A 13,225-nucleotide genomic window follows, 5' to 3' on the forward strand; every position below is an offset into this window, starting at 1 on the left:
CTTTAAAAACCTTCACCAAGTGTTCTAATTCTTCATGGAGGTTTTCATCATCTGATATTACATGCGCTCGATGTATTAAGGTACTGAGAACACCGGCTGTTTGTGCTGGGTGATGGCAGCTTGACGCCTGGAGATACAGATCTGTGTGAGTCGGTTTCCTGTACACAGAATGTCCTAGTGACCCATCATTTTTACGGCGTACTAGCACGTCCAGAAAAGGTAAAGTGCCATCTTTTTCAATCTCCATCGTGAATTTGATATTCTCATATAATGAGTTTAAGTGATGAAGGAATTTCTCCAGTTCATGTCTGCCATGAGCCCATAAAACAAAAGTATCATCTACGTACCGCCAGAAGACCATAGGCTTTAAAACAGCAGACTCAAGTGCTTTCTCCTCAAAGTCTTCCATGAAGAGATTAGCTACCACAGGGGACAAAGGGTTCCCCATGGCGACGCCGTCTGTTTGTTCAAAGAATTCGTCATTGAATAAAAAGTACGTTGAGGAGAGTATATGTTCAAACAAGGCCGTCATTTCTGCACTGCATAAGTTACCAATAAGATGTAACGATTCCATTAAAGGCACTTTGGTAAAAAGCGAGACCACATCGAAGCTGACTAATAAATCCGAGCTGCTAAGCTTAACTTCTTTCAAGCGACTGACAAAATCCTCGGAATTACGTATATGGTGGCAACACTTACCCACATACGGCTTTAGTAGTGAGGCCAGATATTTTGCTGTAGAATAGGTCGCAGCACCAATATTACTCACTATTAATCGTAGTGGGGCACCATCCTTGTGTATCTTGGGAAGACCATAGAGTCTTGGTGGTACTGCATTGTGTGGTCTCAATCTCTTGATAACTTTTCCACGTAGAGAACAGTCATTCAAAAGGATAGCAGTTTTCCTTGATATTCGGCTTGTTGGGTCCTTTTCAATTCTGCGGTACGTAGAATCATTTATCTGACTATATATCTTCTCGTTGTAGGCTTCTCTTGTCAGCAGAACTGTGGCGTTACCCTTATCCGCAGGCAGTATGACACCTGATGATGGCCGGACGTCTCTGGGCCGAAATATCGTGGCAGAATGTCTACGGGATCCGGCTGAATACCCGGAAATTATTAGAAGAACATGCCGTCCTATTTGCTAGGAGCACTTCAAACTGAGCTGGTGTGATACAGTGTACACCTGTATTTTGCTCATTAGAAGACCATCTTAAGGATTAACTACCGAAACAAGTGTAGTTGCAGAGTTGTGGGACTATGTCTGTGGGCCGGCCGGGGTGGCCGAGCGGTTCTAGGCGCTTCTACATCTACATCTACATTTATACTCCGCGAGCCACCTTACGGTGTGTGGCGGAGGGTACTTATTGTACCACTATCTGATCCCCCCTTCCCTGTTCCATTCACGAATTGTGCGTGGGAAGAACGACTGCTTGTAAGTCTCCGTATTTGCTCTAATTTCTCGGATCTTTTCGTTGTGATCATTACGCGAGATATATGTGGGCGGTAGTAATATGTTGCCCATCTCTTCCCGGAATGTACTCTCTCGTAATTTCGATAATAAACCTCTCCGTATTGCGTAACGCCTTTCTTGAAGTGTCCGCCACTGGAGCTTGTTCAGCATCTCCGTAACGCTCTCGCGCTGACTAAATGTCCCCATGACGAATCGCGCTGCTTTTCGCTGGATCATGTCTATCTCTTCTATTAATCCAACCTGGTAAGGGTCCCATACTGATGAGCAATACTCAAGAATCGGACGAACAAGCGTTTTGTAAGCTACTTCTTTCGTCGATGAGTCACATTTTCTTAGAATTCTTCCTATGAATCTCAACCTGGCGCCTGCTTTTCCCACTATTTGTTTTATGTGATCATTCCACTTCAGATCGCTCCGGATAGTAACTCCTAAGTATTTTACGGTCGTTACCGCTTCCAATGATTTACCACCTATGGCATAATCGTACTGGAATGGATTTCTGCCCCTATGTATGCGCATTATATTACATTTATCTACGTTTAGGGAAAGCTGCCAGCTGTCGCACCATGCATTAATCCTCTGCAGGTCCTCCTGGAGTACGTACGAGTCTTCTGATGTTGCTACTTTCTTGTAGACAACCGTGTCATCTGCAAATAGCCTCACGGAGCTACCGATGTTGTCAACTAAGTCATTTATGTATATTGTAAGCAATAAAGGTCCTATCACGCTTCCCTGCGGTACTCCCGAAATTACCTCTACATCTGCAGATTTTGAACCGTTAAGAATGACATGTTGTGTTCTTTCTTCTAGGAAATCCTGAATCCAATCACAAACCTGGTCCGATATTCCGTAAGCTCGTATTTTTTTCACTAAACGTAAGTGCGGAACCGTATCAAATGCCTTCCTGAAGTCCAGGAATACGGCATCAATCTGCTCGCCAGTGTCTACGGCAGTGTGGAACCGCGCGACCGCTACGGCCGCAGGTTCGAATCCTGCCTCGGGCATGTGATGTCCTTAGATTAGTTAGGTTTAAGTAGTTCTAAGTTCTAGGGGACTGATGAACTCAGATGTTAAGCCCCATAGTGCTCAGAACCATTTGACTGTTTCTGTTTTGTCCACAGGTTTTTTCAAGGCCCGGTACCTGTTCGCCGTGCTAGCAGCGGTGTCGTTCGCCATCATCTATGGGCTGAAGGTGAACCTGAGCGTGTGTATCGTGGCGATGGTCAACCAGACGTACATAATGCAGGGGGTGCAGCACCCCAACGGCTCCGCCACCTCCGGCCATGAGTGCCCGGATGATCCCGACGTTCACGCCTCATCAGAGGTAAGACATCCAGCACAGTCGCTACGTTAAGTCTTCCTCACACGTGACGTGTTTCTCGTCGTGGAACGCCCCGTACGCGCTCAGAAACGAGCTGGCGCGTCGCACGGAACGCTGCGCAAACAACCAACACGCTTAAAATAGCTATTATCCCCACAATCTAGCTTGAGAGACAGCGCGAGGCCTGCTGGGAGTGGTGAAATAGGCAGAGTCCCCAGCATCCCCTGTAATGTACTGCGTGTGATCAGCCAGTGACAGGCAGCAATCATGCAGTTCATTGGACCACGTCCATGGCATCTTCACAAAAGCGAACAAATTCACTCCTGAAAGGAGATTGCTCTTATTTACGCGCAACATCGAATATAGTAGGACACACACTCATAAGCCAAGACATTCTGACCATTGCCCATCGCGACGTTGATGCCCCCTGGTGGTGTTGCGGGCCAGTGAAGCGGTAACGAAAGTATGTAAGCGGAGCAGACACGGACGGGGGATCAGTCCGTTAACGAGTATCTCGAAAACGTCGCTAGGCGCTAAATGGTTGGACATCCACGATTATACACAGAACGTGGATCTGCTCTATAAAGTCCGATAGATGTAGGTCTGTGTCATCTCTGCCATAAGAGCACAATGCTGGTGCACGCACAAGGTTTCGGAACACTCCGTTTATAGTACATTGTTGAACACGGAACTCCAATGTGGAGCTCCTCAGCAGACCACCACCACGTGTTGACATGTTTACATCTTCAGTTATGATTGCAGTGGACACAGGATATCAGGATTCGCCCGTCGATGAATGGAAACGTGTTGGCTCTTTGGGTGAACCACGTTTTTGCTACGCTAGGTCGATGGTCGTCTCCACAAACGCCGTCATCGAGGTTAACGGCGGCTCGAAACGTGAAGTGCGCCACGGACGCAGGCTAGTTGCCAGCGGTATATGCTATCGTAGACATTCTGCTGCGCTCGCATGGGACTTGTGGTAGTAGTCGAAAACACGCTGACATCTGCGAAGCATCTACATCTCTTCATGATTGGTGTCTTCCCCGCCGGCGATGTCATCTTTCAGCAATATAGTTGTCCGTGCCCCGGAGCCAGAACCCTGCTAACCTCCACAGTACTACCAATATACTATCGGATCCCTGATAGAATCAGTGGTGTATTTCGTTCCAAAGACGAACAAGCAAGCTGTTAAGAAGATGGTCATCATAATGTTTTGGTTCATCAGTCTACTTCTATCACAATAATAAGAAACTCCCATAATCTTTTAAAAAGCATGAAAAAATACTTGCAGAACGAAGGATGTCAAACGGTGACCTCAGAATCTATACGTTTACCCACTATATTGAAGTTGATACATGTCGTCTGCGTCTATCTGTTTGATATTACGAATTCCAAAAGGCTTCAACAGCCGATATCAACTGATGTTTAACTGTAACAAATCAAACCAAAAACGATTCTTTCTGATAAATCTTCAGCGGGCATAAAATGCTGACTTAACGACGTTATTGGAAGTACTGGATTTATCCAGTCCCACCAACTGGTGAAAAATACGGATATATTTCTTACAATTTCTAAGCTTATCGCCCGCTGCTTCGCTCGAGTTTGCGTAGTAATTACATCTAAAATAATTTTATTAACATATATTAAATCTATTGAAAAATTAATGTATTAATGAGCCATTTCTTGTGCTATGCTGTTCTGACAAAATTAGTTTGTCGCCGTGACTGTTAAATAGCTTGATTTGGTTTTTTCACGCTAATTAAGGCTTCTGAAGCATGGTCTTTTCCGAATGTACTTCTGACGAAAAAGTGAGCCTGGTAGCCGGAATCCAAGGTTTTTGTTAATCAAACATTTTGTGTTCTTGTGGTGATATTTCCTTAGGAACATTCGTCACCTAACATATATTTCTTTATATCTAACTCACAAGTGATATACCAATTTTTCATGGATTTAGCTTTTTTTAATAGAACCAAATATTTTCTTAAAAGATTTCATCCGCTGTTCCACAATCTTAGAGGTTGAATTTCTAAAAAGAGAGAATTTTTTTTCTAACAGAGATGTCAATACAGATTTCCGTAGATTGAGCTTTGAAAAGGCATTCATATTTAATAATTTCATATAACTTTTCATCCCCTATTCCACTTCCTTAGGGGATGAATTTCGAAAAACACTGAAACATGTGGTTTTTTTCCAACCGATAAGTCAAATACCAATTTTCATAGATCTGGCTTCAAAATTGCCTTAATAGCGACATATTTTCAAAAAATATTTCATCCTCTATTTCACCCCCTTCTTAACCGACGCCTACAGCATAAGATCAACACCCACTGCAAATTTGAAGTTTCTATCCTTTGTAGTTTCGGCTGGGCGATGATGAGTCAGTGAGTCAGGACGTTGCCTTTTATATACAGATATTAAGGGAAAACCCATCACCATGTGTTAAGTACTTTAAAAGATATGTGTCTTCTTTTGATGAGTTGTGCACTGGACTGGGGAGGAGCAGAGGGAAGTGCCCAAAATTAGGACGATTTCCCCTGAAGAGAATCTCCCGTCTCAAGGCAGTGCACTCGACTGACCTCTACAGAGATCAGGTGTAACTATTAACTTAGAGATTTCTGTCACTTTGCTGTGGAGCACTATAGTTTAATTCTTTTATCTTGGCGGTTCGCGCATGCCCACCCAGACGCGGGAGATTGCTGCGTTGCCAGTTGTACGCGCCAAGAGAAGCAGCGCCATAGTATAGTTCGCAAACTTCCGTTTAGGGGGGAGCGCGCAGTTTATGAAGTAAAGCCACTACGGCCGCATTAACCCTTTCGCTGCTACAGAGACGTGCTCCCCGCATCCGCACTGTGCGCGATTTTGTCATCATTGCACTGCTCGCCTGTGCAGACACATGGTGTTTCGACTGCTTTGACACACTTTATCATTCGATTTCACAAAAGCTATTTGGCCCAAAAATTTGATTGTTTCACATCTTCTTGACTGATACCTTCCCCCCATAAATGACTTAATTTTGTTTCGATGTTCAAAGCAGTTATTGTGCAGCATTAGATGTAGTAAACCATTGCACGAAATTTTGAAGAGTTTGCAGAGGTAACAGTCCATAGCGTATACTTTCCTTATGGTCAATTTTAGTTGCCACTAGAAATTTCAAAAAATTACATTCAAACAAATAAAATTCATGAAGTAAGACACTTCGATATTGTTTTTGAATAAAGAAAATATTAAGCACTGAACAAGGTTTGAACTCAGAACCTTGCACTTAGCAGCCATACACTTTAATCATTACGCTAACACAGCTCGTCATTTAATACATTTCTCGGAGGACTTTAAAATATCACGCAAAATACCAACAGGCACTGTTGGTATGACAATGAATTACTCATGTTTCGTTGAAGTGCAATAGGAAATAAACAATTACCACTGTTCTTTATTGCGAAAAAGCCGTTAGTAAGAATGAATTTCCTTGCTATCGCCTGAATTAGGAGGTTTATTGCTTGTTTGGTTTAATTAATTCATCGAATATGAAGCAATTGGTATAAAGATTGCTTTTTCCAAACTGTCTATAAAAGAAAGTCTGCTATCAAGGCATTGCTTTTGTTCAATTACTTTATGTATTACTGAACGTTTCTAAAACTGAAGACACTCGTCCGTGCTCTGCACTGCAGTCGAGCTCAGGCAACGTCGTTCTCTGTTTATTGGCTAACTGTGTTTTGTGACGTCAGATGCGCAGAACGAACCTAAACTCGGCCGCCGTCATAAATGACGCGCACTTTAGCGTCACTCGCTTCAGTTGTTGCTTGGCAGCCTGACACTAATTGGTTTCCTGATGAAAAAAAAGCTAAATATACCGGTTCTTCCTTAGTATTCCTGAATGTTTTTAAATAAGTTTTTTGAGCTAAATGGAAATTTTGAGTTTTGTTTTTATTGTATGACTCTTTCATTTGAACTGTCCGTTTGCTTAGGTGGGTGGTAACGTGCTCGCCTCCCATGCAAGCGGGCCTTGGTTCGATTCCTGGCCGAGTTGGAGATTTTCTCCACTCGGGGACTGGGTGTTGTGTCTTCATCAGCAAATCGCCCAATGTGGTGTCGAATGTAATGAGACTTGCCCTTGGCGACCGAATTTCCCTGAATAGGGGGTCTCTCGGCCAACGATGCCATACGCTCATTTCATTTGAACTTTTGGTTTGGTAACGACCTGAAACAAGCGAATATCAGTCCGAAATCATACACAGTCTTTCGAATTCTTTCGGTACAGCTAGTGCCCCCAGTCACTAATCCGAGAGTCTTCTCAGAGTGAACGATTGATACTCGTTGTGCCAGAACAGGGGACACACAATAGCGTAAGAGGTCAGGTACAAATGATACCCACTGCTGTAAATTACTTATCACTGAAATGTAACACAGCATCAAAAACTTGCGTCTGTAGCTTTATGACTAATACGCACAGTATCATATAGTCCTATCGTTTGCAGCGAGAACAATCAACATATTGGCAACTCGAATTCCTTCGATGTCTACCGACTGAGAGTTAGGAAACGAGAAGTCAAAATGTGGGTCCACTGCCCAGCGATTTAGGATACGAACAGCACTGGCGCAAAGACTCACTCATTTAACTGTATGAAAGAAAAGACAACAATTTCAAGTCAATATCTGCTGTCGCTTATTTAAAACACAAATTAATTTCTGGCATATAATATAGCGTAATGTTTGAAATTCGTCGATAATCCTCAGAATTTCTTATAAAAATGTACTCATGTTTAGAAAAAAACAGAAAACTGTGAACGAGTAGAGATAGAACTTTCGTATTCACAGGACATATACATTAGTATGTTTTGCAGAAATTATTAGCATTTGAACCATGTCGGCGCGCGGACTCAAGGACAACATCGCAATCGCGGCGCAACACCACCTGTCGGTCAAATGTGCCTGTGGCTCGCGCTGTCGCTATAAACCGAAGGTAATCGATCGGTGTGACTTCAGCAGACATGCAGGATGCCTCGCAGACATAATACGCCAACCGTACCGTTAAATCAGTGAGTTTAAAAGGGAGCGCGTTATTGGCATAAGAGGATGTCAGGAAATTGCTGCTCGTGTTGGACGAAGTGTTTCGGCAGTGTAATGGATGTGCAGAATGGTTCACGGAAAGTCGTAGAACACGAGGAGATGGGTCAGGTCGCACCATCCAGACCCCCACCCCTCCCGAGAAGATCGATACCTCATCCGACTGGCACTGCAGGACAAATCTGCGATCTCCTCGGCTCTGGCGCAGCAGTGGAACACAGTGGAACACATCGTACACTATCAGGCGTGAGAAGCGTCGCCGTTTATTACGGCATGGCTTAGTGCGCGTCGTCCACTTCTTCTCTTACCTTTGACGAATGTGCAGAAACATGCTGGACGCCAATGGAGTAAGGAACGACGTTACTGGGCACAGGAATGGTATCAGATAGTGTTTTCGAACGAATCCAGGTTCTTTTGTTTGAAAATGATGGCCGCATTTTGGGTTGCTGCAGACAGGGGGAGCGGCATCACAGTGACTGCGTTCGCACAAGACATGCACTATGGGTCTTAACAGCTGAGATGGTCAGTCCCTAGAACTTAGAACTACTTAAACCTAACTAACCTAAGGACATCACAAACATCCATGCCCAAGGCAGGATTCGAACCTGCGACCGTAGCGGTCGAACGGTTCCAGACTGAAGCGCCTAGAACCGCTCGGCCACTCCGGCCGGCTACATGCAGTGCCAACTCAAGGCCTTACGGTGCGGGCTGCTATTGGGTATAACCACAAATCACAGTTGGTGCGTGTCCGGGGCACTGTGGCCAGAATAACTTACGTGAAAGACATGCTGCGACCCTTAGCCATACCCTTTCTGCACAACACTCGAGACGCCATTTTTCAGCAAGAATTACACGGTCACATGCAGCTGCACGAACATGTGTCTTCTTGGTGTCACAGGGTGTCTGCCTTTTGCCCTGGCGCGCCAGATCACCAGACTTGGCGCCAATCAAAAATTTGTGGGATGTGAAACGATGGGTGCAGCGCTGTGCCCCAGTGCCAACCACCACATATGAACTTTGGAACCAGGTGAATGCAGCATGGATGGCTATACCGCAGGACGTCACTCGCGCCTTATATGCGTCGATGCCATGACGCATGGAACAAGTTATGAGGGCCCATGGCGGACCCTATGCCTACTAGGCAACACGACGCATACTGTACCGAGGTGACTGAAATGCTAATCATGTCTGCAGAACATACTAGTGCAAAAGTCCTGTGAATGTAAACGTCCCATGTCGAAGATCTCCATATTCATTTAACATCCATGCCTGTTGGAGTTTGTTATGCGTCTGCAGGAACGGTAATTTCCAAGAGTGGTTGCCTATCGAAGCTGGAGGGCTGCAAATGATACATATCGAAGTTGCGATAGTAAATCGATTATGGAGGTCTCGTGGCGCGCGTTACGAGTATGTCAATACAGAACGAAAAAAGAAATGCGTTACAGAAGCACTTGTAAATTGAAAGGAGACGACTTACCTTACTCGTCGTCGGTGTTATCGTCTTGTGACAGTCCGCGTGATGTATAAGCTGCAGGGACAATTCCTTTTTCCCCGTACCCAGGGTAAACTCTGCCAATATCGAGCAGGAATATCGGCAGAGTGTCGCATGCGTCGACTTTCCCTAGCAAACGCAAGTTGTGAAAGTATAGGTACTGGAACAAATACAGTTCGTCTCTCTGTCCTCGACACCCTTCTCTTTTTATGGTAGACTTGACAGACTTCCACAGCCGTTCTATATTCTGGGTATGGACACTGGCGTCATCAGAAGAGACAAACTCGACAGAGTGGTTCACGAATTCGTGCTCGAATCCTTCAGCTTTGAGAGTCTGATACGACTGAAACCCGTCTGTGATGACTTTTGTTCCAGGCAGTATGAAATGTTTTATGAGACCCGCTAACGTCACCTTGTCTCAGGACAATACCCTCACAACGAAACACTTGCGTGACTCCCTTTGTATCCCACCAAAAACCCAAATATGATCTACTTCACTTTTAGAAGGTCGTCCTTCGTCTAGCAATATGAGACTCGTCTACTTCTGCTATTTTATTCGGTCCACCAATTGGCACACTGTCATTTGTCACTATCACGGAGCACACTTCTCGGCAAAACCCGAAGTAGTCACACACGGTAATTGCCGATAACTCAGTTTCTGATGCTGTGGCTTGCTACGTATAATCTCCAGTCCAGCACGACACAAGAATTACGCTAGTCTGAATCGAATCGATAATGTATAGGACTCGAACCACGTATTTTTCCTGATGCTGGTTCGCTTTCCGGAAGTCCGCAATGAAATGCAGTTTCACAGACTTCGCACCACCACAGTCAACACAGTCCCTCCTTTCGTCGTCCGGCAGAAGTCCATATTTCCGACAAAAGTCAAACATTTGTCTATACTGGACATGGAATTAGATTTTTCCATGTGTGGCAATCCGCAGAAGAAACTTGAGAAGCTGCACACATTACACTCGCTATGAAGAGAAACTGTGTCCATTTCCCAATGGAATCACAAACAATTACGGCGGGAATGTAATGTACTCGAACTGAGAAACAACGTAAAACTGGTAAAAACGACGATCACAAATAATTTAGCATAAAGTGCGCCACGAGACTTCCATAATCGATGTACTATCGCATCTCCGATTGTATCGTTTGGAGCCCTCCAACTGCGATAGGCAATCATTTTTGGAAATTATCACAGGAACATGCAGTCGATATGACTGCTGTGTTTTGGGTGCCACAGATAGGCGGGAGGCCGATGTTTGATGATAGCTTACCTTGTGACTGCTACCGTTGCTCCGTTCTGTTACTGCATTTCACGGTTTTCCTAATATTTTGTTGACCGGGGACGGACACATTCGCGTTGTTCGCCATTCGCCTCGTCTCAGACTGTTGCTGAGCAACGGTGTGGACCGCTACGGAGACTCCTATATTGTTGAAAACTGCGCCACGGCAGTATGTTGTTTTACTCTAAGACGATAGCCGGAAAATAGTCATCACATAATTAGGAAAATTATCGAGCGATAATAGCAGGGGTGCAAGTAGGCAGCTACAACCGGGCCAGTGTCCCCGAGGGTTTGATGCCGCCGGAATTAAAAATAAGGAAAAGAGAGGAAGAATTAAAATGGGAAGGAAAAATTCAAAATTCAGTAAAATCGATCACATAGGAGAAGCGTTTGTTATGTTAAAACAATGAAAGATTGTTTTGGAAATCATTGTGATGTAAAGATTGCGTATCGCTTAGTTCCTTTAACCATGTCAAAGATCAATCTGCATTATGGTGCGGACATCAGTTAACTGAATATGTTGTTGTTGTTGTGGTCTTCAGTCCTGAGACTGGTTTGATGCAGCTCTCCATGCTACTCTATCCTGTGCAAGCTTTTTCATCTCCCAGTACCTACTGCAACCTACATCCTTCTGAATCTGCTTAGTGTATTCATCTCTTGGTCTCCCTCTACGATTTTTACCCCCCACGCTGCCCTCCAATACTAAATTGGTGATCCCTTGATGCCTCAGAACATGACCTACCAACCGATCCCTTCTTCTGGTCAAGTTGTGCCACAAACTTCTCTTCTCCCCAATCCTATTCAATACTTCCTCATTAGTTATGTGATCTACCCATCTAATCTTCAGCATTCTTCTGTAGCACCACATTTCGAAAGCTTCTATTCTCTTCTTGTCCAAACTATTTATCGTCCATGTTTCACTTCCATACATGGCTACACTCCATACGAATACTTTCAGAAATGACTTCCTGACACTTAAATCGATACTGGATGTTAACAAATTTCTCTTCTTCATAAACGCTTTCCTTGCCATTGCCAGCCTACATTTTATATCCTCTCTACTTCGACCATCATCAGTTATTTTGCTCCCCAAATAGCAGAACTCCTTTACTACTTTAAGTGCCTCATTTCCTAATCTAATTCCCTCAGCATCACCCGACTTAATTAGACTACATTCCATTATCCTTGTTTTGCTTTTGTTGATGTTCATCTTATATCCTCCTTTCAAGACACTGTCCATTCCATTCAACTGCTCTTCCAAGTCCTTTGCTGTCTCTAACAGAATTACAATGTCATCGGCGAACCTCAATGTTTTTATTTCTTCTCCATGAATTTTAATACCTACTCCGAATTTTTCTTTTGTTTCCTTTACTGCTTGCTCAATATACAGATTGAACAACATCGGGGAGAGGCTACAACCCTGTCTCACTCCCTTCCCAACCACTGCTTCCCTTTCATGCCCCTCGACTCTTATAACTGCCATCTGGTTTCTGTACAAATTGTAAATAGCCTTTCGCTCCCTGTATTTTACCCCTGCCACCTCTAGAATTTGAAAGAGAGTATTCCAGTCAACATTGTCAAAAGCTTTCTCTAAGTCTACAAATGCTAGAAACGTAGGTTTGCCTTTCCTTAATCTTTCTTCTAAGATAAGTCGTAAGGTCAGTATTGCCTCACGTGTTCCAGTGTTTCTACGGAATCCAAACTGATCTTCCCTGAGGTTGGCTTCTACTAGTTTTTCCATTCGTCTGTAAAGAATTCGTGTTAGTATTTTGCAGCTGTGACTTATTAAGCTGATAGTTCGGTAATTTTCGCATCTGTCAACACCTGCTTTCTTTGGGATTGGAATTATTATATTCTTCTTGAAGTCTGAGGGTATTTCGCCTGTTTCATACATCTTGCTCACCAGATGGTAGAGTTTTGTCAGGACTGGCTCTCCCACGGCCGTCAGTAGTTCCAATGGAATATTGTCTACTCCGGGGGCCTTGTTTCGACTCAGGTCTCTCAGTGCTCTGTCAAACTCTTCACGCAGTATCGTATCTCCCATTTCATCTTCATCTACATCCTCTTCCATTTCCATAATATTGTCCTCAAGTACATCGCCCTTGTATAGACCCTCTACATACTCCTTCCACCTTTCTGCTTTCCCTTCTTTGCTTAGAACTGGGTTTCCATCTGAGCTCTTGATATTCATACAAGTCGTTCTCTTATCTCCAAAGGTCTCTTTAATTTTCCTGTAGGCGGTATCTATCTTACCCCTAGTGAGATAGGCCTCTACATCCTTACATTTGTCCTCTAGCCATCCCTGCTTAGCCATTTTGCACTTCCTGTCGATCTCATTTTTGAGACGTTTGTATTCCTTTTTGCCTGTTTCACTTACTGCATTTTTATATTTTCTCCTTTCATCAATTAAATTCAGTATTTCTTCTGTTACCCAAGGATTTCTACTAGCCCTCGTGTTTTTACCTACTTGATCCTCTGCTGCCTTCACTACTTCATCCCTCAAAGCTACCCATTCTTCTTCTACTGTATTTATTTCCCCCATTCCTGTCAATTGCTCCCTTATGCTCTCCCTGAATCTCTGT

At 44.0% G+C, this 13,225-nt stretch overlaps 1 protein-coding gene across 1 annotated transcript in view; it reads left to right on the plus strand.

Annotated features, from left to right (window-relative positions):
• LOC124776644 (sialin) overlaps nt 1-13,225 on the plus strand; it is a 316,704-nt gene that overhangs the window by 81,571 nt on the left and 221,908 nt on the right. The window contains exon 2 of the mRNA XM_047251732.1: nt 2,596-2,798. Within this exon, the coding sequence (XP_047107688.1) occupies nt 2,596-2,798 (203 nt within the window). The remainder of the gene's footprint in view (nt 1-2,595; nt 2,799-13,225) is intronic.

The sequence above is a fragment of the Schistocerca piceifrons genome, chromosome 2 (assembly GCF_021461385.2).
Source record: "Schistocerca piceifrons isolate TAMUIC-IGC-003096 chromosome 2, iqSchPice1.1, whole genome shotgun sequence".
In the NCBI taxonomy this organism is placed as follows: Eukaryota; Metazoa; Arthropoda; class Insecta; order Orthoptera; family Acrididae; genus Schistocerca; species Schistocerca piceifrons.